The sequence below is a fragment of the Sander vitreus genome, chromosome 19 (genome assembly GCF_031162955.1).
Source record: "Sander vitreus isolate 19-12246 chromosome 19, sanVit1, whole genome shotgun sequence".
NCBI lineage: Eukaryota > Metazoa > Chordata > Actinopteri > Perciformes > Percidae > Sander > Sander vitreus.
In genome coordinates, this window is record NC_135873.1 from 18107354 (window position 1) to 18133455 (window position 26102).

At 42.1% G+C, this 26102-nt stretch overlaps 1 protein-coding gene across 1 annotated transcript in view; it reads right to left on the reverse strand.

Annotated features, from left to right (window-relative positions):
• LOC144534419 (uncharacterized) overlaps window positions 1–26102 on the reverse strand; it is a 62835-nt gene that overhangs the window by 27764 nt on the left and 8969 nt on the right. The window contains exons 6-21 of the mRNA XM_078276336.1: window positions 25667–25866; window positions 25146–25561; window positions 22734–22888; window positions 14599–14813; window positions 13705–13838; window positions 13504–13614; window positions 12060–12218; window positions 11827–11950; window positions 11554–11757; window positions 10649–10993; window positions 8273–8793; window positions 5218–5357; window positions 4539–4667; window positions 3949–4157; window positions 1956–2081; window positions 1474–1607 (exon numbers count right to left, since the gene is read on the reverse strand). Of these exons, the coding sequence (XP_078132462.1) occupies window positions 1474–1607; window positions 1956–2081; window positions 3949–4157; window positions 4539–4667; window positions 5218–5357; window positions 8273–8793; window positions 10649–10993; window positions 11554–11757; window positions 11827–11950; window positions 12060–12218; window positions 13504–13614; window positions 13705–13838; window positions 14599–14813; window positions 22734–22888; window positions 25146–25561; window positions 25667–25866 (3322 nt within the window). The remainder of the gene's footprint in view (window positions 1–1473; window positions 1608–1955; window positions 2082–3948; window positions 4158–4538; window positions 4668–5217; window positions 5358–8272; window positions 8794–10648; window positions 10994–11553; window positions 11758–11826; window positions 11951–12059; window positions 12219–13503; window positions 13615–13704; window positions 13839–14598; window positions 14814–22733; window positions 22889–25145; window positions 25562–25666; window positions 25867–26102) is intronic.

Consider the following 26102-nt stretch of genomic DNA (forward strand, 5'->3'; position numbering starts at 1 on the left):
CTTTTTGGTGGGATGCACTAACAACATGGTAAAGACCGATAACTAAGTTTTCATAAGCTGCTGAACCGAAAAACTGAGCTTTTAGAAAGACAAAAGTGGATACAGACATGAGAAATCAGTAGGAAGAATGGGAAGAGGATCGTGACACTAACCTAACGTTATGCCCAAAGTACGTGTGCAGCAAGCATTTTGTCCAACAATATGCAAATGTCAGATTTAGGCTTATTATATGTCTGTCAGGTAAGTTAAAGCATTTTGACAGTACAAAAAGTTGTGTTATAGTGGAATGTGGAGAAATCCGTGAGCTATGCAGTATTATGTTTGCAAGCTAACATTAGCTTAATAACAGCTAACTTGTTCTCTCTGGTAGACATAGTCTGCCAAAATAATCCTTTGACGTGCTTAAATCTGATGTTTTTAGCTAGCTACAGGCACTTTGTTAGCGTTTAATCCCTTGGTTGCATACTGTGGCGCCAATGGCTTTCCCCTCCAGTGGGCGTGGCCTTCAGAGTATGATGCAATGTGCTCTAGATTCAAGATTCCAAATCCTTAATTAATCCCACAATGGGGAAATTCACACTGTTGCAGCAGCAAGGGATAGTCTCTATGTTCATCTGTTGAGCCAGACTACAGCTTGAGTGATCATAATACAGTTGAGAGAATTTTGAAAGTTGATAAAAACACTAATAAACGTGGGTTGCCTTCAGTTATTACTTTACCCTTGCAGTTCAGAGGGTGATGTGTTAGGTCAGGTGGCTCACTAGATGTAGACTGTTGATAACAAGTCTGCCATTGGCCACCTATTTCAGCCAGCATTCTGTTCCCCTTCCGCTATCTATTTTGAAAAGGCACCATCGCTGCATCTGGGGTTTAGCACCGCCTAGGACGATTGTGATTGGTTTAAAGAAATACAAACAAGCCAGAGTGTTTTCTTCCCCTATCCCAGAATGTTAACTTGCGTAGCCAGACCATACTCCAGCGCGGACAGAGCGCTGTGGAGATAAGTCTGGCAATGAGAGACTTGGCCTATCCTAACCCTCTGGTGGAGATTATTGGGGTTGAACCCAGTCTGACTGGATGATCTGCAGACACTACTGCAACCAGGAAAATAATTTAATCTATACTCAGGTGCAGTTTTTTTATGCTGCTACAAAGACAAAACATTAATCAAAACTAAGGCAGCAACAGGACAATGCTCCCAAGAAAAGAACAGCTTTCAGGGGACTATATTTCAGTCTTAAAGTGCTTTCAGACAGCAAGTAGTTGCCGCCACCACCTTCATTGTTTCAAATGCAAACACAAAGACAGGATGACCAATTTCATTTTTTTAGCTATTTGCTAGGTTAAGATAAGTGTCTGTCAAATTTCAAAGTGCTGAATAACATAAAAAGACATCATTAATATGTCCAATTTATCCCAAAAGGCATGGCCATAGCCTGGTCCTGACCTGGGTCTAATCTCATGCTGTCTGACCTGTAGGCAAAGAGGACGTAGTCTCTGATGGAGTTGTTGGACAGCAGAATGGAGCGTTTTTTGTGGATTGCCTCACGCTCCATGGAGATGTCAGCACAGTGCAGCAGAGAACAGCTGGAGGCTAGGTCGAAAACCTAACAAACACACGAGGGACAGACATTTAGCTCAGACATGACCTACACAAACCTTTTATAAAATTGAATGAACTCTCTTTGTAAAGTTTAAATAACATTCAGGCTTCATTAATTGTTTTTGTCACCATTTATGGGCAGCAGAACAAGATGAAAACACAACATTGACACATCATCACCTTATAAAGTTATTATGGCTAAGGGTCTAGCAAACAAGTCCAATATTTACTCTCTTTTAGCTCTGGTTTGGTCTCCACCAACTCCTGAGAAAAATATCCGTCTCTTCAGCTGCTAAATGCTCCACTATGTTCACCAGCTAGTCTCTAACTGTATGTCTGCTGTTTGCTGCACCTTGACTCGATGACTTCCATCATAGAAGACCACCAGCAGCTGTCCTTCACAAGTTGTGGTGACTATGGGAACATCCACTGAGTCACTCTCTGAATACACAACTCGCCCCGATTCAACCTCTCTCACCTGAAACACAGTTACATATCAGTATATGATCTTTTCAGTGGTTTGGAACTCCTGGGGCCACATGTATAAAAGACTGTGCAGCTTTCATACCAGAAGATGGCGTACTGCCAAAACTTGAAAGTACCTATGCATAGAAATATTCACATGTATGAAACCGGGCGTACGCCAGGTCCTGCGCACCTTTCCTTTATACATCCCAATCAACTTTTTTCAAATTGAGCGCACGTGAACGAGCCACCGACCCCGCCTTGCCTCCTCCCATAAATTAATATGGAAATGACTATAAATGCGCCCCCGGTTGAGGTGCTGATCGCAGTGGAGGCGAGAATTTTTTTTTCTGTTTGGAGGTTTGTCATCTCGGATAAGCAATAAAAGAAAATGCCCAGAGTGGCAAATGGTGACTGGGCGGTGAATGCACCGAACCATGGCAGAAATAAAAAAAAAAAAGTCTAATGTTAAAGTGGAAATCAAGAGAATTGTGGCAGCGCCACACCAGTTAAAGAACATGCATCTCAGTGTCAGTCCAAATGAGTGTTTATATACCGTCTGTTTATATAAAGGTGTTTATGTGTAAATATGTCTTTTTTATTATTACTATTATTATTATTATTATTATAACTGCTTCAATTTTCTTGTTCATATACTTTATGTATATATATTTATATATTTTTCTCCTATGTCTACTTAATGTGCATTTGTGTTATTCTGATGTGTGTACATTGTTTTTCTTTTTTCTTTTGAGCTGCTGTAACACAGGAATTTCCCCAGTGTGGGATTAATAAAGTCTATCTTATCTTATTACGCACAATAAGCAGTTTCTCACTGATGTAATGCCATTTATTTAAGTGGAGAGTTAGTGAGGCCAGCGTCCCCACGGCAGGTGACAGTGCGCACGGATCCGCTGCGCCACGCATGGATGAAATAATGAAATAGTAAATAGGACTACAGTAACAGAAATATGTGCAGAATTAAGACAGTCAAGATGGCCCAGTGTTTGGTGGACCAGGTACACCTTGTTCACTTACATAACCTACCAATCATCACATGAGTGTGTCCACCTGACACTGCGTCTGTTCCTGGGGAGGTGGATCCGTGCGTCCCGCCTCCGCAATGTCTGAGCCTCAGCAACTACAGACTCCCAGACAGTATTGCATTTTTCCGTGCCGATCTTTTTGTTGCACAATGAATAGATATTTCATCTATGGAAAATACAGGATGACTGAAAGTATTTTCTAAGTGGATTTTTCATTCATTTCCCGGCCTCATGTTTAACAGAGGTTGAGCCTGCTAATTAAACAGTGAATAGTGTGAAAGATGTGAAACATTATCCACATAAATGATCAAACTTTTATGGAGTATCAGCGGATATAATTATGTTTTTTCATAGACAACGTCGCAGACGTATGCCAGTAAGTGGAAACTTCAAGGTGAAACTTTATTTTGTAATGTTTGGTGAGTTTCGACACTTTTCACTTTATGTAATTCGCCACTGTACAGAGTCAGACAAGACTTTGCGGTCGGCTTGCACAATCTCACGTCTGCTCAAAAGTTTGCGTGACGGTCAAGTTCATTTTTATAAATCACACCGTGTGCGGGAAAACCAACGTACGTAAGCTTTTCGTGCGTACGCAACGTTTATACATGAGGCCCCTGGTGTTTTATACAATACAAACATATTTTTTGCTTGCTTGTCTTCGAGTGCTACATATCCAAATTGTCTTCATGTTTGGATCCTCAAAAGTTGTTTTTACAAAGTGGTTATCATAACTGTAGTTTGAATAACACCATGTTACAATATTCCTTGCTGAGATAAGGCAGAATAATGATAGTTCCTCTTCATTTAAACCAAGCAGCGCTAAAGTCTAACCTGCAGACTTTGTCCCATGCGGACAATAAGCATCCTATCATCCAGACCCAGTGTGATGGAATCTCCTACAATTCCCCCCACTGCGTTCAGACTCCTGATGATCCGCCTCTGCTCCAGATCCCAAAACCTCAGCCTTCCATCTGATTCACTGGTGACAGCCAAGGGTCCTCTCTGCCCCCCTCCCAGGGCAGTCACATTGGTCAAATGACCTGGTTAGTCAAAACAACATTATTCAATTGATTATTTCATTACAGTTATATTACAAAACATTTAGCAACATATACATACTTTAGTTACAGTAGGTGTGGAGTGGACAAGCATGTACCTTAAGTACTGAGACAATTACATTTAATTTATAAAGCCAAATATCACAAATCACAAATGTACTTCAGGGGGCTTTACAATCTGTACAGCATACGACACCCCCTGTCCCCAAAAATTGTTATGGCCAAAAAATGGAAGAAACCTCGGGAAGAGCAACAAAGAAGGGATCCGTCTTCCAGGACGGACAGAATAGAGCAACATAGCAAAATTATAGTATGGACAATCAGGATGACAACTCTGTGTGGCAGGGCAGTATGATGTGTTACCTGCCAGCAGAGTGTGTTGGAGGTCTCCTGGGGGGAGCAAACAGGTGGAGGAGGGCAGCAACACAGGTAGGGAGGACTGGCGACACTGAGACAGTAGAGCATGGAGGTAGCTGAACTTCAGCGGGTCACCTGGGTCATACACACAGCAAATATTCACCAAATAATGGAGGACAATATACTTTTTGGAGTTACTGAAGGCAGATAGAAATAACTTTTTGCTTCCAAGTGGTTAACTATCTTTAACTTGACTATTTTCATGTCCTCAAAATACCAAAAATACATGAATTCATTAGAAGAAAAAAAGTCCGGTGTGCTTAGAAGTTCAAACAAATCATGAGGGTGCTCTTTGGAAGGGGAACACAAAAGAGAAAAAGGTCCAAGGCCCTCTTCTTGCAAAAAAAAGTTAAAAAGCTTTTATTTAAATGGGCACAAACAGCCTTCTTCAGGGTGCTGCCCAGTTCTATTTTTAATACAGGCCTACAAAAGATTTCGATATGAAAGAGCCATTTTAATAAAGGCTTTTTAACTTTTTTAAATGAATTAATTGTTTCCCTGTTCCCCTGATAATACCACTCGTATGGGGGATACCAGTGATTAGGCATGCGTTAGCCCATTTAAATTTAAATGTAGTAAATAAATACTGACAAACACAATTTAAAGGTAGATTCTGTCAGTGTACCTTTAGCAACAGGACGATCCTCAATTACAATTTGTCCCAGTCGACCCATAAGCTGGGACGCCAGCTGACAGGGGTCCTGCAGCAGCACCGCTCGGGACATTTCCAGTGCACCTGAGAGCACCTTCACATCCACCAGCTCCCTAGGAGGTGAAAGGGATACACACTGCATTTACACAGATGGTGCCATTGGCTACCTATTTCAGCCAGCATTCTCTTCTCCTTCGGCTATCTATTTTGAAAAGGCAGTGTCGCTGCATCTGGGATTTAGCACCGCCTAGGACAGTTGTGATTGGTTTAAAGAAATACAAACAAGCTAGAGTGTTTTCTACCATTCCTATCCCACAATGTTAACTTGCGCAGCCAGACCATACTCCAACAGAGGGATGATAGCATGCAAGAGGATAGACTGGGCTATAAAGAAAGGAACGACATGCAACAAATATCACAAGCTAGATTTTAGCTCAGGTCAGAAGTACATGACATCTGCTCAGCCTGCAGTAGATAGCTAAGAAAAAAAAAAAGGTATCAGGAAATAGGCCTGGGTATTGTTCATGATTCAAGACTTTCGATACCAGTACTGGTACCGGACGATACTTTTTTCGACACAAATTTTATGGAAATAATTTTAACAAAAACAAATTACAACACTACGGTACAAATCTTTTCACTTTCAGATCCTTTAAAACACCTATGTGATGAACATTGTAGTCAAGCCTCTCAAAATACAAAAACACGTGAGCCCTGTCTCTGTATGGAACGTAGAGTTTTTCCTGCATGCCTCTACGATGTGTAATGTAAGACAGCCAATCACAAACATTATTAGATCTCGGTAGAAGCATGCTGCATGCTTACTGGCTCACTGACACTGATGGGATTTACTCGTCAGTTATTGAAATTTGGTACTGAATGACAAGGCATTTTTCGATACTTTTTTTTCGTTCTGTGCCTAAAAAGTATCAAAGTTCGGTAAACAGTCCTATCAGGAAAACAAAAGAAGAGATCCAAAGATTTCAAGTGCGTACTTCTGTCACAAATGTCTTAAAAATGTGCGCCCTTATCCCCATTCATATGATTCAATGCATCTAGACAACAAAGACACAAAAATCTTGGAGAAAGCTTGAGGAGGCAGTGGGATGCAGCCAAGAAGAGGCTATGAACACAGGCCTCAAGTGTGGCCATTTAGAACAAGCCAATACATTTAGCCTTTTCACATGGTTAACAAAGATTCTTTTTACACTTGTACACACTCTCAACAAAGGAGTAATGTGTATGCTCTGCACAGAATTCTCCAAACACTTCTAAGTATCTCAACTATAGGATGGATTGTCAGTTTGGTAATGGTACCCACATGATAAATCCTTAGTGTCTCTAAAGCCACCATGAGGTTGATATTTTTGGTTTCCAAAATCCAAACAACTATTGGATCAATTGTCATGAAATGTAGAACAGACACTCATGTTCACCAGAGACCCCTGACCTTTCCTCTGGCGTCTCCCTTAGAGATAGGGTGAGAAGCTCAGTTATCCGTGAGGAGCCCGGAGTAGAGCCGCTGCTCCTTCGCGTTGAAAGGAGCCAGTTGAGGTGGTTCGGGCATCTGGTAAGGATGCCCCCTGGGCGCCTCCCTAGGGAGGTGTTCCAGGCACGTCCAGCTGGGAGGAGGCCTCGGGGAAGACCCAGGACTAGGTGGAGGGATTATATCTCTAACCTGGCCTGGGAACGCCTTGGGATCCCCCAGTCGGAGCTGGTTAATGTGGCCCGGGAAAGGGAAGTTTGGGGTCCCCTGCTGGAGCTGCTACCCCCGCGACCCGACCCCGGATAAGCGGATGAAGATGGATGGATGGATGAAAACACCAAAAACTGTTAATCAGTTGTAGTGTGCAACACAGGAATGTGTGTTAAGTTTAGGGGTGCACCGATCCGATATTAAGATCGGATATAGGCCCCGATATTGGCAAAATAGCTGATTCAGTTTTTTTCCTCCGTCGCAGCACATCCTACGTCATTCGTCAGCAGCACGTACGTCGCATGCTGGAAGAGTTGAGTTAACCGTTAAGCAACATGGAGCGAGCCAAAGAATCGGCTGTGAGGAGATATTTCACGCTTGCCACGCCAACTAGCTCGTCAGCTGTTTGCAATGTCTGCAAAGTAAATGTTTCGAGGGGTGGTGGTAGTACTGCAAAGTACAATACTAGATGTGAATGCACAATTGTTTTTTTAACAACAAATAAATAAGAATTCAAATTTTTTTTTACATGTTTACAATGTTTGGTAACTGTTTGATTACTTTTGTACGTTTGACCAATATATATTACTATTTTGTTTCTACAGCTACATTTTATTTCTTTAAATTTATTTTAAGAAGTTTGATTACATTCTATTTTCGATTTGAATGCACAGTTGTTTTTTAAATAACAAATAAATAAGAATTCAATACATTACATCTATGTTATTTTGTCTTAGTAAGTAATGTTTAGTTAGGAAAGTCTGGTGCCTTTAGTCTCTTCCTCATGGTGGAAGGAAGGTATAAGGTGGAAGGTATACAGTTTATTATTAATTCAATAATGGTATCGGATCGGTATCGGGTATCAACAGATACACAAAGCCCAGGTATCGGTATCGAGACTGAAAAAGTCGGATTGGTGCATCCCTAGTTAAGTTGACCGTGTACCACTAGTGGTCAGAAACTCTACAGGGAACCTTTAAGTGCAAAGTAGTTTGAGTGGAATTCTGTCAACACTTTGTCAATTCTCTTACATCTTTCTTTTGACTTTATGACATTTTCCATCAAGGTAGAATAATGGTTATAAAAGAAAAAGGACATAATGTTTCACTATTCTGATGCACCCTATGATGTCATTTCTTCTAATTACTTGATATGCATGTCTTTGGATAGCAGAAACTGGAAGGTAAAGTAAAGTTGAAATCAGGGACATCAAACTGAACCAAAGCCAAGACGCAAAGTGAGGATCTTCTTGCTTTGGACAACTTGTCATCAATGGTATATGCAGTTTAAGACAACAGGACAGCATTCTATCTGTACTCTGAAAGGACCTACTTGTCTGGCAGCACAGCCTTCTTCAGGTCCTCCTCGATGTCCAGGACAGACAGACCCCAGGACTTATGGAGCAGGAACTCATAGTTGAAAATGCATTCGGACAGGAAGAGCAAGATTTGGCTTGAGCGAACCAGGTGGTAGGGTAACCCGTGAAGCTTCCTCAGATTGAATCTGTAACTTTTACTCATGCCTTCACCATCCTCATCCAGTGTCCATGCCAGTGGCTGAAATATGTGTGTGTGTTGTGACTTGTGTCTATAGTAGTTGGCATAATCTGCATGCACAGCCATGCGAGAATCATCCGTTTTTAAATAATGCTTCATGCACACACGCCTCAGCTCAGAATGGGTCCAGCGGTACACCCACGTCCCATCTGTCCTGACCTCAGTTAGGTGATGACCGAGGTCACGTTTCAGTCGAGCCCACAGGACATAAGGCACCCTGGGGTGGCCGGAAGAGGAGTGACATGAGGTCACTTCCTGGAGGACCTTTCCATCTTGGGCCAGTAGGTCCAGTAACTCCTGGATGTTGGACACAAGCATTTTATTGGTTCAAAATGTCCAATTGATCCCATTCATATACAGGCTTTTGCGCTGGAAGTCACTTTAATACTGGTGTGACTGAGATAAAATGACTTGTTACATTAAAGTGACCAAATACAGAATAACTGTATGCTGAGAAGATATCAATCATTTGTTTGTAGGTTGAAGCTAGGAAGGGTTAGCCCATACTAGCATAAACACTGGGAGCAGGGGGAACAGCTAACCTGGCAACAAAACCTGTAAAGCTCACTGATTAACATTTTGTGTCTCGTTTGTTTAATCTGAACACAAACAGAATGTAAAAATGGTGACATGCTGGAACTACTTCCTGGTGAACACATGAACTGTGCTCAGCGCTCTTTGTTATCAGTGAGGTTGGTTTGGTACCATTGCGCCTATACACAGACAAAAACCAAAACCTGTACTCAAGACTGTATCTGGCAACCAGCACTACAGCCAGAGACACTGCACTCAGGTACTCGGCAGGTGGATACACTGTTGTTTGTAAAGAAAAAGCTCCAGCACATAAGTTCCCCTACAATGAATGAGATTCAGCGTGTTAATTAAGTTTTAGAGGTAGTGGTATAAATATTATAAAACTAGCAAGCTAACCTTCTCTGCTTACATCCTTTATGCTAAGCTAAGCTAACCACATTCTGACTTCAGCTCCGTAGATAATGCAGAGACATGACATGAGATGTCCTGAGATGTTAATTATTCTTTTAAAATCTTTCAGATGATCTGACTGTTTATGCCTTGCCTTGTTGAACTTCTTTTTTCATTTGATGAGTAGAAAGTTGTTATTACTGACTACAGCCCCAAATTGTAATAAATTGTAATTTCTGGGTATGTCGGGTTGTTTTTTAAATATTGCTGAATAAATCTTAAGCATCACTTCTAAAATTGATATATGACCAGTAGCTGTAATGCGGAAAAGATTACACTAGGTTAGATTTTGTTATCAACAGTATTTTGGCTGAAGTAGGGGTCGGATTTTTGGCTGATATTACTTAGTTAGAAAAAGCAGGACTGAACCAGAGATTTTACATGGAGTTCAACTTTTAGGTTAACATCTAAGTTGGGATCAGAGGTAATCCCAAGATTTGTTTTACATTGTGTTTAACATTTTGGGTAAGCGGGCAAATTAAATTTGAGTAGTTGTGCATAACAGTACCTGAGCCTAATGATAATCTGTTTTGTCAAGTAGAAGAAAGTTTTGAGTGATCCATTCTTTTATTGCATTAAGACAGTTTTGAATCGTAGAGTTACTACAATTAAAAGAGCGTTGTGTCATCAGCATAACGATAGCCCCATTTTCACCTGATATTAAAATTCGATCTAAGTCATATGCTCACAAGTGGACGGCTCTACGTATGTGTGTTCCGACCTAGCAGCAGAATGTGTCTCCAAATGCGTCCTGAGTGACCACTTGTGATCGGATCTATCGGAGTATCGTTACACAGTTCCGCTCACAGTTGAGTAGGCGGTCGTTAATGTGGCCCAGAACACATTCCCGTTCTCACTGCTATAAGAATGCAGACATGTGGCTCTGGCCACCTCCAAATGTGGTCTCAATGATTGGATCTCAATGCATCCTTAATGCATCCTAATAGTGTTTTCACCTGCACTGAGAGCTGTCCACTTGTGATCCGATCACTCAGATCAAATTTAATAGCAACATGCATGCGGCAGTTCTTAGTCACAGCATAGGACCAAGAACTGAGGCACAACTGCATATTATTATGAAAATGGTGACAAATGTAGTTTTAAGGTTAATAATAGAAATCCCTGTTCCAATGCCAAGCAGCCTGTACGTAAATGTAGCTTTCCTCACCTCTTCAGTGACACCCCAACGTGAGATGGATATGAGAGATGCAGCCCGTCTCACTAGCTGCCTCCCCAGCTCTCTCTCTAGGCGAGCCAGCATGGCAAGGTAGAGGCCCCCCAGGCTAGCTGGAAGGCTGATGCTGGCCTGGGGGGAGTACGACATCCACAGCATGCTCTCAGAGTAAGCTGCTTCCAGGTACAGAGGGCAGGGACAGGAGAGACAAGCCTGGATTAGCAGCTGCCACTGCTGCTCCTGCAGACACCTCTGGTCAGTCTGCAGCTTGGTCTCCAAAGCTGCTGTGATGTCATCAGGACTGAGTGGAGGGAGGGAAAGGACTGTGGGATGGGCTGACTGTTGGTAAGAGAGAACAATCTGTCATCTATAAATATATTTACTAGATTAGTTTATGTAACAAGGGTAGATGTATAATTTTAACAAACAATATGCACAACAAGGTCAAATGTATGTGGACAGCCATAGTTATTGCTTACAACTGCTGAATGCTGCACTTCTTTCTTGCATCCCACGGTGTGTTTTTCTAGCGTTTTTTTAGACATGCATAAAAGTTCAAACATTCTCATCTTTTCAGCACAAGGCACAGTCGCACCACTCGTCAATGTCCCACTTGGCACAGGGAGCCAATCATATCAAGCAAGAGGAGAGTTTACCATTTCCTTCCTGTTTTGATGCCATTAAGACTTTAATTAGCCTGTATAATGCTTATGCTAATCGCAATCTTCTCGGTGTGATCAGCCCCAAATTCTGTCCTGGCCGCAGGAAATTGTTCTAGCCCATAACTCCTTCTAAAACCACAAATATTTATCACATTTTAATTGATTTGCTTTATCGACCTTTTCTTCAAGTAACAGTACAATTTATAATGTTGTCTACTTCAATGGAGCCATACTGACCTGCAGAGTGTGAGTACAGTGGGAGTCAGTGGTTGCAGAGAGAATGAGGTAGACATTGGGAGGTAGAGGAGTTGAGATCCAGGAAAGGTCTGCACCATGTTCCTCAGACAGCTCATCTAACCCGTCCAGCAGGACCATAAGGGGCCTCTCTGCTCCCACTAGTCCCAACAGAGAGTGGAACTCATTGATCAGCTGATGAAGGCCCTGGAAGAACAAATAAATCTTGGCATCTCTTTAAAAGTGAAGCTGTGTTTACTAGAGATGGTCCAGTACCTCTGACAGCTGCGTGTGGGTACAGTAGGCGTCAGCCAGCTGGACACAAAGACTCTGCAGGACCAGTCGAATATTCCTGCTCTCTCCAGTGAAGCCAATGAAGTGCACCAATATCTTCACAGCTCTGAGCCAATGGGACATAAAAAATGGAATGGTTCAATCAACGACCCACCACAAAAAAAACAAAAAACGTTATTGCTAACATGCTATTCTCTGCTCTACCAGGATCTCACCCCGGTAGCCAAGAGGGCGCTAGCTGTGCTACTCCAGCCATGGTGGTGCTCTTTCCCCAGCCTGGTGGTCCCAGTAGGAGGATGGGTCTGGTTTTTGACTGCTCCACTGCCTTCTTCACATCAGCTAGGAAAGCCCGCCTCAAAGTACAGCCCTTCCCCCTGATGGATGAAAGGAAATCGCACTGGAGTTAAACTGGAACTTTAGCATGTGTGGAAATACAATTAAGAATACTTATACGTTATTAATATGTCGTACTCTGTTAAAAAGTCTGAGTAGCCCAGTTAGATAGTTATAGATTACTCTGTGGTTGCTCTGTACTTTTTCGTAAAGTAGTAAAAGTTAGTAAAATCTCAGTCACACCAGCACTTAAATAATTTAGGTAAAATCAAGTCATTTCAATTGAAATGGCTTCAAATTCACACCACTGACAGTGCTAACTGAGGTATCAAGAGTGATGATACAGCAACGCCTCTCGGCCTTGCTGCCAGTTTGTCCTGGTGGCCACTTGAAGTACTGCAACAAAAAATGCGGCCCAAGAAACATTTTCCCCAGAGACCACTATTATAAAAGATTGGTCTGTAAAGCTGTTGACAGGACACCTCGGACTGCAAATAAGGTCAGATATTATTCTTTATGTATTATAAAAATGTGGTGATGTGACCAGGCCGTTAACATTTGTTGGGTTTAAATTTAAAAGTACTTCACTATAACATTAAATATTCATGAGTAATTAGGCAACAGTCAAATGTCGCAAACTTTGATTACTACATGGAAATATGTGACATCATATTTTCCCAACTAAACATCATCCACTTTAAACCAGACAGGAAAGCAATGACAACAACAAACAGGTAATCTTCTAACTAGCAGATGGTTTTGTGTTGTGTGGATCCCACTGCTCACAGTAATAACTGACTGAGAAAAAAAGGTTTTCAGGACCATTAAAAGAGCTCAAGTTAAATATATTTTAAAGCCAACATGTGAAGGATTTGAATTTTTTTCTGATTTTGGCAACTAGAGGCGATAATATAAAAAAAGCCCTTCTACACTGATCCAACCAGGGGACAATAAAAAAAAAGCCCTTCTACACTGATCCAACCAGGGGACACTGGGATAAATGGGCTGAAAGCAAAACAAAGACAATGTTCACCAGCATTACATCATTTGACTACAAACTAAAACTTATGAAATCAGAATTATTTGAAATCTGCTATAATCACTAAACAATTCTACACACAGCGGCTTTGAATGAGATATTCGCAACAACATCAAGCTGCACTGGGAATGATTTTTATGTGAAAATACAGCCATCTTATCAGCGTAAATGAGGAAGTGTGGATACAACAGAGAATTGTGAGTCACTGTAACCTAAGCACACCAGAGTGTGGTGTATTTTCAGCTCTTGAGATTGGTAATGGACAAGAAAGACAATGAGCCACTCACAGATGGAGTCCATAGTAAATGTGACGCTGTATGTCGGCCTGTATCTGCACTCTGACAGCTTCTCTCCTCACTGTGTCAAAGGGGCCTTGAGTTTTGGTGGCCTTCATTACTCTGAAAAAGTGAAATAACATAGATGTAACCCTTATGACACAGAGATAGTCATTAGTTCATAAAATGTTTCCATATGTGTGTATGTTGTACTTATTGAGGGAGTTGATAACAGTCCTTTGAAAGTGGGAGGAGATGCGCTCGATGTAGAACTGGTGTGAGCGATTGTGTTTCAGGCCTTTCCGTCCCCATCCCACATTACGCTCATAAATGTTGGTGTGGCGCAGCTTGATGATGTAGACATAGAAATTAATAAAACATACTTAAGAGGCGGAACTGAAAGACAAGAGAAGAAAATCTACAAAGACATGTCTTGTGTTGCACTTTGGTTTGCTTGACAAGCCAAACAAACATCCACCTGGGAAACCACTGCTAACACCATACTGCAAGCTCGCTTGTCTGCTGAAGCACACTTAACAGTTTAAAAACTTACAGTGACTTCAGATGCTAAATTACAGGTTCCTAGGAATCTTAATTCTTCAACACTGCTTCTAACAAAACACTGACTGTCCAAGTACTGCAAGCCACAGTTAGCAGAGAAAAGTTGTTGTCTCTTTGCCTCTGTCAACTGTCAGACATGTAGACCAGCATGCCTTCTCAGAAGCTGACAGAGTAAATGAGCACTTCTGATTGATCCCAAACTAGCTTTAGTAAGACTAAATGTGATTTCAGTTGAAGCCAGTAGTCTCGCATTGCCAGACCTATACCTCCACAGCCTCGGGAAGGAACTTGTTTTGGTGGAACATGATTGGACAGATAGTGACAGATAGTCTAGCTAGCTGTCTGGATTTACCTTGCAGAGATCTGAAAAAAGGTCAACCATAGTCCTCATAAATCTAAGTTTAAAATGCCAACACAAAGAAAGCCCAAGGTAACGGATATCCAGCCTAAATGAATGAAATCCGGCGGAATTTCCATCGGCAACAGAGCAATCCAGGAAGTGGAACATCGTGGATATAGACTAAGAGCCAGTAACAGTGAAAATACCTTTTCATGGAGCCGGTCCATGAATTGCTGGTGTGCTGTGCTGAGGACTGGATCGAGCTGAGCCCGTCCCTCCTGGAGGTCGGTGTACTGAGCAGCATGTTTATTCTTCAGGTTGTTGTAAAGGTCTGGGATAAGCCTCTTATAGCAGTGGCAGTGCTCCTCTGGCGGAGCGTCTTTTACAGACTGCAGAGCCGTCTCTACCTCCCAGTCAAGAACTACACATAAAAAAAGGGAAAAGATCATGGTGACATCGGTTTGTGCCATTAGTTAGCATATACCTCGAGAAATAAGTTCTTGTCACTGTTAAACCATAGGAACTGTTCAGCTTTTTAAAGCTATAAACTATAATACGTCTATACTGAGATTCACTGCAATGCTTCCTCTGTATCCATCAGCACAGTGGAATGATTTCTTTGGCCAGAAAGATTAAGGAGACACCTCTATCATCAGTGGTGGAATGTAACTAAGTACATGTACTCAAGTACTGTACTTAAGTACAAATTTGAGCTACTTGTAGCTACTTGTAGTCTTTTCATTTCATGCCACTTTCTACTTCTACTCCGCTACATGTCAGAGAGAAATATTGTACGTTTTACTCCACTACATTAATCTGACAGCTTTAGTTACTAGTAGGGCTGTCAGCATTAACGCATTAATCGTGATGCGATTAAGGGCCGAGGATAACGCGCTAATTTTTTTTAATCGCATTAATCAAATGCCGCCATTTATTAATTTATTTTACACTTCACTCGGCTTCGCGTCGTGCCTAACAGGCTACTATTTTGACCCTTTGCCGCACCTTTACTTATCATCAAGCTGCCATACTTCTTTGTAACATATCCTGCTGCTGCAGGCTGCAGGCATGATGGAGAAAGACAGCAGCAACACAATTCTGAATGCCGCTTTTTATTTTCCAAAACTCCCGGACGGCTCGTAGACAAGACGAAAGTAGAGATGCACCGATTACAACTTTCTAGGCCGATTCCGATTTCCGATTTTCTTTGAGTTAGGCCAGCCGATACCGATTTTATCCGATTACGATTTCATTTTTTCTAACCACTTTACAGCACACACAAATATTTATTTTCTATCTTTTCTTTAATAGAACATTTTGCACAGAACATTTTTTGAACAGATAATGGATCACTATAAAATAGAACAATATAAATTACTCCTGGTGGGGGAAATTCACACACATCTAAAGTGCAATGTTAGAACCATTTCCTTCTTTTCATATCCAATATCCAACTACAAAAAATGTGATTTGGGTTTTTGGTGTCGTCCCTCCACGCCCTACTTTTTCCTTGCAGGTGTTGCATATTGCAAACTTGTTATCTTCTGCACACACGCTAAGGAATTTCCAAACAGCTGACATGTTGCAGGTTAATTCACGAGGTTCCCTACATGTTCAAGAATAGCGCGGACGCGCTTCACACCGCGCAACACACGGCGGAAAAGTTGAGAAAAAGGAAAAAGAGACTGTGCTGTCGCGTGTGTGTGTGTGTGTGTGCGTGCGTGCGTGCATCCTTGAAAACTGTAACTCGTATAACTTATGTTGTCAGTTAATTGTAGCATTGACCGGCATGAAATCGGCATATGTCAGACTGACCTGCCGGTTGCCGGTCACGGCCGAGCACGTGAAAACCGGCCAATTCCGGTCACCGGCCAGTCTATCGGTGCATCTCTAGTCGAAAGCCATATGCACATTGCGTAAAGCCGAATTAAAATATCACCGAAGCACGTCAAGCTTGAGCTACCACCTACGAGGTAAGCATATTACAGTTAACGTGACCCGGGTTGATGCTAGGAGGCTCAGGCAAAGCACTATTTTGGAGAGTGCTACTTGCCGACCTGTTGATGAAAACAAATCCAAAACAATTACTACAGCTCTTGCGAAATGGGTGGCAACTAACTGCAGACCTGTCAGCATCGTAGAAGTCTCGGGTCTTAAAGTGCCCATATTATGCTCATTTTCAGGTTCATAATTGTATTTTAAGGTTGTACCAGAATAGGTTTACATGGTTTAATTTTCAAAAAACACCATATTTTTGTTGTACTGCACCGCTCTCTCTCACTGCTGCAGATCCTCTTTTCACCTGGTCTCTGTTTTAGCTACAGAGTGAGACTTCTTTTCTTCTTCTTCTTCTGTACCATCTTTGATTGCACTTGCACATGCGCAGTAGCTCAGATGTAGATCATGTCAGCTAGCTAGCTCCATAGACAATAAAAGAAAGGCTGTTTCTCCAACTTCGGTCAGTTACAAGGCAGGATTAGCTGGGAGACTTCTAAATGAGGGCGCACATGGAAGTAGTTCTTTTGTAGATTATGGTGAACTTGTGTGTGTGTTATAGCAGTGCTTTGCTATTGAGAACGAGGTAGCATGCTAGCATTAGCATGCTAACGCTAACGCTATGAGCTAACGGTTGCGATTAGCCAGCTCGTTTCGGCTTGTGACGTCACAAGCCGTGCCAATTTTGAACAGCTCACCCGGACACTGAAGGCAGGACACATTCAGAAACCGTATCTCACTCAAAACAGCATGGATGGATTTTTTTCAAAGTTTGTAAGCACCAGAGACACAAAAGAACACCCCAAATCCCAGAAAAAGTGTTTTTTTCATAATATGGGCACTTTAAAGAAGTACTACGGTGGCATGTTCTGACCCGTCTTATACATTGCCGTCGAGGGGGACAGTAGTTTCACGCATACACAGCCTGTACGACACGGAGAAAGCAGCCCAACTGGAACTGCTGCAAAGTGCAAACGCTGTCTCATTAACCGGTGATCACTGGACGTCAGTGAGTAATCAAAATTATTTAGAAGTTACTGCACACTATCTTGACTCTGGTAAGGATAGCGATTTTTAGGTTTTAGTTAGGTACTTGGAGGAATTGAGCAATAATGACAGATTAAAACATTTTTATTTAGTTTACAATAAATAAATAATAAACAAATACAAATCTTAAAGTCAAGTTCATAAAGTAACTTTCCTTGCATTCATTTGATTCCCAATCAAGACACAATGGTAAGAATTGCTTTCCATTGTTAATATGTACTTAAATTGCAAGATAGAATTTTAATAATGTGATAAAAACATGCGATTAATCGCGATTAACTATTGAAATTCAGCGATTAATCGCGATTAAAAAATAATCGTTTGACAGCCCTAGTTACTGGTTACTTTACAAAAGATTTTTGCACACAAAACATGTAGTTTGTAAAATACGATGTTTCATTATAAATTAAACTACCCACCAATATAACAAGTCCAGCTAAATTGATTAGACGATTAAAGTTGATTGACAGAACTGTTTTGATCATTTCCAGTTTCTAAAATGTGAGGATTTTTCTGCATTGAGTACTTTTACTTTTAATCCTTTAAGTACATTTTCCTGATGATACTTACAGTCAGGTCCATAAATATTGGGACATCGACACAATTCTAATCTTTTTGGCCCTATACACCACCACAATGGAGTTGAAATGAAACGAACAAGATGTGCTTTAACTGCAGACTTTCAGCTTTAATTTGAGGGTATTTACATCCAAATCAGGTGAACGGTGTAGGAATTACAACAGTTTGTATATGTGCCTCCCACTTTCTAAGGGACCAAAAGTAATGGGACAATTGGCTGCTCAGCTGTTCCATGGCCAGGTGTGTGTTATTTCCTCATTATCCCATTTACAATGAGCAGATAAAAGGTCCAGAGTTCATTTCAAGTGTGCTATTTGCATTTGGAATCTGTTGCTGTCAACTCTCAATATGAGATCCAAAGAGCTGTCACTATCAGTGAAGCAAGCCATCATTAGGCTGAAAAATCTAAACAAACCCATCAGAGAGATAGCAAAAACATTAGGTGTGGCCAAATCAACTGTTTGGAACATTCTTAAAAAGAAAGAACGCACCGGTGAGCTCAGCAACACCAAAAGACCAGGAAGACCACGGAAAACAACTGTGGTGGATGACCGAAGAATACTTTCCCTGGTGAAGAAAACACCCTTCACAACAGTTGGCCAGATCAAGAACACTCTCCAGGAGGTAGGTGTATGTGTGTCAAAGTCAACAATCAAGAGAAGACTTCACCAGAGTGAATACAGAGGGTTCACTACAAGATGTAAACCATTGGTGAGCCTCAAAAAACAGGAAGGCCAGATTAGAGTTTGCCAAACAACATCTAAAAAAGCCTTCACATTTCTGGAACAACATCCTATGGACAGATGAGACAAAGATCAACTTGTACCAGAGTGATGGGAAGAGAAGAGTATGGAGAAGGAAAGGAACTGCTCATGATCCAAAGCATACCACCTCATCAGTGAAGTATGGTGGTGGTAGTGTCATGGCGTGGGCATGTATGGCTGCCAATGGAACTGGTTCTCTTGTATTTATTGATGATGTGACTGCTGACAAAAGCAGCAGGATGAATTCTGAAGTGTTTCGGGCAATATTATCTGCTCATATTCAGCCAAATGCTTCAGAACTGATTGGACGGCACTTCACAGTGCAGATGGACAATGACCCGAAGCATACTGCGAAAGTAACCAAAGAGTTTTTTAAGGGAAAGAAGTGGAATGTTATGCAATGGCCAAGTCAATCACCTGACCTGAATCCGATTGAGCATGCATTTCACTTGCTGAAGACAAAACTGAAGGGAAAATGCCCCAAGAACAAGCAGGAACTGAAGACAGTTGCAGTAGAGGCCTGGCAGAGCATCACCAGGGATGAAACCCAGCGTCTGGTGATGTCTATGCGTTCCAGACTTCAGGCTGGAATTGAATGCAAATGATTTGCAACCAAGTATTAAAAAGTGAAAGTTTGATTTATGATTGTTAATCTGTCCCATTACTTTTGGTCCCTTAAAAAGTGGGAGGCACATATACAAACTGTTGTAATTCCTACACCGTTCACCTGATTTGGATTTAAATACCCTCAAATTAAAGCTGAAAGTCTGCAGTTAAAGCACATCTTGTTCGTTTCATTTCAACTCCATTGTGGTGGTGTATAGAGCCAAAAAGATTAGAATTGTGTCGATGTCCCAATATTTATGGACCTGACTGTACTTTTACTTAGAGCTTTAGTGTAACTTCCTCTCCTTTCCGTGTCCTCCTTGGCTACTAGCAACTGTGTGGAGGAGGGGGTGAGGGGCGGTGCGCGGTCACGGAAGGCTTGTATCATTTGGACTCGCCTACAGTTTTGTTGTCATTACTTAGAATTCCTCATGGGGAGACAGAAACTACACACTATAGCTTTAAAGTGACTATATGTAGCTTTTTAGTGTTTCTAAAACTGTCATTTTTCATATAATGATCATAAATGACCTGTAACAGCAAACGTTTTTATTAGTGCTGCTGCCCGGGTCAGATTTTTCCCGCACAGTCACAGAATGATTTGCGGCAGGTAGACGGCGCAACAGTAACACACTCTAATGGGTCACAGATTTCTTTGTAACACCGGAAAAGCCTGCATTAGTGAGTATCCAGCCAGGTAAAAGGAAGCAAGATATTTCTTTATATAGGCAAGGCCTAATTGCATTTTAATTAGTGCTGTCAGTTAAACGCGTTATTAACGGCATTAACACAAACCAATTTTAACGGCGTCCATTTTTTATCGCGAGATTAACGTTCTTTTTGGCATAGCAAACTTTGTAGTTTTTTTTCACATGCTGTTGCAACAACTAGTAACGTTAGAAAAACTACAACACCACACTGGATCTAGCTAGACTGGAAACAAAACAACAGGCACGCCGCACACACTTGTTTGGGCATGTGAGCCGGCCAAAGAGTAGTAGGCTAACGTTACATTTTGAGTGGATGGCGAGCGCGAGATGCCGAAATGGATGCCAATAAGATTCTGAATGGAAAGTTTACTTTTAAAAAGTTGCCAAATGGTTCCATTGACAAGACCAAAGTGATTTGTGTGTTTTGTCGTTGTGAACTGAGCTATCATCGCAGCACGTCCAGTCTGAAATACCACTTGATGGCCAAGCACACAGCTGATGCGAATTCTCCGCCCCCTCGTCAAAGCCAGGCGACAAAAGCACAAAGCAAGCTGATGCACTTTTCCATGTTGATAAGAGCATTAAAATGAGAAAAAATAATTGGACAAAAAGAAATCTAGGGACATTTAGAATAGATAAAAATGTGCGATTAATTGCGAGTTAACTATGACATTAATGCGATTAATCGCGATTAAATATTTGAATCGTTTGACAGCACTGATTTTAATGTTATTTTAGAAGTTATCTGCTGTAGTTATGGCTGATACTGGGGAAGGACCATCACAGGAAAGAAGGAAATTAAACCAAGAACAACTAAAATCTAAAAGGGAAAGTGAAAGACAACGGGCGAAAACGTGAGTGCACTTCAGTTGGGCTTTCAACAGATGGAGGCAATTACAGGATTGTAAATGATTCAAAACCGACCCTGAATGGTATGTAATTTGTCTATTTCATTCATAAAATAACTTCACAATGGGGCATGTGGTTGTACGTCAGTAGCAAACATCAAATTACGTCCCCCTTCCATTTAGCGCCCGGTTTTTATTTATTTTCAGTCTGTTTCTTTTCAGTGTTTGTGTTGGCTTACTATTTTCTTTTCCCTTGTATCCCTGTACTTGTGTAAAGTGTCCGTGGGTTTCATGAAATGTGCTTTATAAATCTAAGCTATTATTACGTTCGTTGCTACAACAATCTCTTCATGTTTTGTCTCGTGACCCAGCGACAGTGATACCCGGTTTATCTCACGATACATCCAAAGTAGGCTAAGTTACCGTATGCAACACTTGAAATGCAACGATGCATCTGTAACGTTTTCTCTTATTGTAAATGAATGATTTTCTGTCTGAGCAAAACATTCATTGTGACTATATGACCTCCCGGTAACACTAACTCAGAAATACAGTGGGTAATACAGCACCGTAAAGAAAAAACACTACCGCTTTTGTCCAAAGTGGCCGCTAGAATCAAAACAACAAACGAAAGTCACATATAGCCACTTTAAAGGAGAATTCCGGCTAATTTGCAATTAGCATTGGCAACTACTACAGCAATCAGAATGAGAAAAGTCCCTTTTATTGAATTTTGGTGAATATTTTTCTAAGAAAATTGTTTGCAAATCTACCAAAACGGTAATTTGTCGACAGTCCCTTAGACAGAACCTAGCGACAGAACAGGAAGTTAAAATTGAATATCAAGTGAATATCAAATGTCCAGCCAACTTCACCACGCTGTTTCGGGAATAGGCGCACAAAAATGGCTCGCTACATGTGATAATGAGCCGCCCCCCATACTTTAACCATGCCCACTTACTCAGGCCACACCCACTTTCATAACATTTACCGTTTAAAGGTAGAGTCTTGTGTGAGGTGTCATTGAACTCAGCAGAGAGTTCCTTCTTCATTGGTGATGGTTTGGCCCGCCCCCTATGCGTAAGCCACGCCCCTTTCATAACATTTGAACCTATTAAGGTAGACCCTTGTGTGAGGTATCATGAGTCTTATGTGAGGTATCAATTAACTCAGCAGAGACTTCCTTTTTTTATTGGTAAAGGTTTGCCCTGACCCCTATGCTTTGGCCACGCCCCCTTTCACAGCTAATGAACTGTATGACGTAGAGTATTGTGTGAGGTATTATTGAACTCAGCAGGGAGTTCCCTTTTCATTGGTGACAATTTACAGTGTCTAAGTGTCGCGCAAATGCACGGTCGCAAGGAGCGGTGTCCGCCAGTAACCCCGACGCGCGCAGAGGCGTGAGGGCCCATCCAAAGCTGCTTGCAGCTTTAATTGCATTTTGTGTCTGTTAAGAAGCACAAAGGCACACTAAAACTTGCCCAGACAACTGGCATTTTAGCTAAGTGGAAGCTCATAGATGTAGCTGCAGCTACTCCATGTTGACCACACTGATTGGGGTCGGTTTTTTTTCCGACTGTACTCCCATATTTATAGCGATTAAGATTAACGTAAAAATTGTCCGGAGTTCTCCTTTAAGTTACATGTTTAATGCAGGACTTTTTCTTGTGACAGAGTATTTTTACAGTGTTGTATTAGTACTTTTTACTTAAGAAAATAATCTAAATACTTCTCCCACCACTGTCTATCATACGAGAAGAAAAAAATAACACTATATGTTTTTCAACCGTACCTGTTCTGAGTAACAGTGATGCCTCTTCTTGCCCCACTGCCTCATCTGCGCTGCGTTGTAGAATCGCCCAAAGTCTGCAGCAGGTAGCGCTCCAGTCCTTCATGGCCTGCTTCCTGCGCTCCATGTCCATGCTCAACATGTCGGGATGGTGAAAGCTGTGAATGTCACCAGGAGATCATGAATAGGGTTGTTACACCTATGTTCATGTTTTCTAGATGTTGAACCCTATTGATCGTTGTGACAGGATGATAGAGGGGCTGATAGACATTCTTATCATTGAATAATGTGATTGACTATAAGGAGAATAAACAAGTCACTGGGAGTTATACTTTGGGGACAGTGAATATCTGTACAACATTCCATGCCAATCAATCAAACAGTTGCTGAGATATTTCACACAAAACCAAAAATTCAACCCTAATGATGATAGCAGAGGAAATGTCTGAGAATTGCCACGGTCATTAGGATTCATTCTCTGGGGTAATAGATCTAATGGCGTTTTCCCATTACATGGTACCTGCTCACCTTGCCTCTACTCGCCTTTTTTGTTTTTCCATTATGAAAAAAAGTCCCCGGTACCTGCCAACAGGTACTTTTTTTAGTATCAATTCAATTCAGTTTTATTTATAGTATCAAATCATAACAAGAGTTATCTCAAGACACTTTACAGATAGAGTAGGACTAGACCACACTCTATAATTTACAAAGCCCCAACAATTACAATAATTCCCTCAAGAGCAAGCAGTAGCGGTAGCTATTGCGACAGTGGCGAGGAAAAACTCTCTTTCGGGAAGAAACCTCGGATAGACCCATACTCTTGGTAGGCGGTGTCTGACGGTGCCGGTTGGGGGTGTGATGAACAGTGGTAGTAATAGTCACAATAAAGATAATGGAACAGTGACTACAATGGTAGTCATAGTAGTTCATGTCATAGTAGGGCACAGCAGGGCGTTACGGGGTGTAATGTGGGACAGCACAGCATGGGTGGACGCGGTAGGACGCAGCAGGACGCAGCCGGACACTGCAGGGAATCGCAGAGCGTAGCAGGGTGTAGCAGGTCCCTAGCGACTGCTGCACCCAAGACCCAGGTCTTGGTGCCACCCTAATCCAAGGCGATATTCTGGGTTAATAACAAGCATTTCTGGGAGAAGGATGCACATAAGAGGAACAAATGAAAAGAGAGATGAAAGAGCAGCTCATTGTGTCATAGGGAGGAAGGAAATTCCCCAGCAGTCTAGAATTATAATAGCATAACTAAGAGAGGCAGGCTAAAGAGAGGTGCCGGGTCGGGCTTGAACTCCCCCCTGCCGGAACGGGCTGTACTTCCTGCCTCCCTCTACTCTCACTATATTATTGATTATATGATAGGTAGATCTGATGACTATGAGGAGAAGCAGAGGGAAGCTGGGGTGCTGTGTATGCCGGTCTAGGCATACGCTGCAACTCCTCACTCCCTAACTATAAGCGTTCGGTTGGGGAGATTGTATTTGAGGAACGTTGTCGTTTGGCCGATCCAGGCAGTGTAGGCCACCGGACCGTCTGACTACTGCATCCCTCAGAAGCTTTCGCCGCGTGGAGGCAATTCTCTTCTGTGACGACGGCTGGTCAGTCGGCGTTGAAGGGGGGCGAGCCCGGCAAACCGCATCGGCCGCTACAGCAAGAAGATGGACGTTGGCAGGCGGCTGAGTCCCATGGCGCAGTATCCTGGGAGGCCGCCGGGAGCGATGAGATCGGGAGCGACTGATTATGAGCCACGTCCCTAACTATAAGCTTTATCAAAGAGGAGGGTTTTCAGTTTATTCTTAAATGTGGTGACGGTATCACCTCTGTCAAGGTTCCGAGCGAGCTGAGGCGATACCAAAAGGTGACGTGAAAACCTGCAGACTACTGATTGGTTGGAGAGAATCGTCACTAATCACTGCGTCATTATTGCTAGCGACAGACGGGGGTGACCTGAACAAACCCGCTATTTTTAAATAGTTTCGCCAGCGGTGGTTTTTTTGCTGCCTCCAGCATCTTTTGAAACAAAATGTGTCTTCTGGCTGTGGCAACAGCCACATGCCGAGAGTCAAAAACAACACACCTTTGACGTTCTGTGTGCTTGTTGCGTTAGGTCACGGCAGTTTCCTGCAGCGTCGCTATGATGACCTCATGCATGAGGCGGTACTAAATCTGCAATGGAAAAAGGAGGATGGGGAGCCGCAGCCGAGTCGAGCTGAGCCGAGCCGAGTAGAATAGAGCTAGTACTAGCAGTGGGTAAGCGCCATAATAGTTGTTGAGATATTTCAGTCTACACAAACCAACCGACTGACATTGCAATCCTTAAAATGTTAACCAAAAATCTTTATGAGGGAGAGCATGTCATGGATAGATCTGCTACACCATAAACTGTGACCAGCAGATTGTTTTCACCTGATGGGAAGTAAGCGGTAAATAGGAGGAAGGCAATTCCTGTCCAGCCTGTAGCACGTCTGGAGTAACGTAAGGTCTTTGTCCAAATCCCCCGGGCTCCTTGCACCCACAGGGCTGAGTCTGGCCTCCTCTCCTCCTGAAAATGAGTTGTAGGAACTCTGGCTTAGCAGTCCTGAGACTTTAGCCTGTTCTCCGAAAATCAGATCATTCCCATAAATGGAATCCTGGACAAAACTGCCAGAGCTGCTGTCTGTAGTGATGCTGGACTGGGAGCCCGAGGCAGGAAAGTCCTCCACTGGTTTGTTCTTGGACGACTGCTGTTGGTCTTTCTCCACCACTCTCACTATGGCCTCAAAAGCCTCTCTGGTGATGGTGGAGGGAAGGCTCTGGACCTCATTCTTCTGTCCTACAAACAACTGACCAACAGAAGAGAGGAGATATATATGAATTCATCATCTCAAATGCAAAGATGCTGTCTCGGCACTTTTACTGTTACATAATACAACATGCTGATATCTCACTATAAAGTTTGGACCCTGGGTTTCCTGACATCGCTGGAGATTCTCCACATGCAGCTCTACAGTGTTGTGGAGTTCAGCTACAGGTGATCCAACCCCCAAGCGGAGGTCAACCATGCTGAAGTCGTAGCCTCTCTGCTTACAGTACAGATACAGTCTGGGATAAACATTCTCCATGAGCGCACTTCTCTCTGCAACTGTGTCTGAATCAAACACATATGCACATGTGGAAAACAATTGTTACATCTTCCTTTTACTGTATGTCAATTGGGACTGATTTTGCTTTAGAAAACAGAGAAAGACAAATTCTGAATGATCAATACTGTTGTGACATTTCTTTGCATTTAATAAATATGGCTGCCGAATTATGTGGTGATGGAGCTGAAAGTCATATGTGGAACAAAACCACAAATATTAACAACTTCAAAAGAGAAAAAAA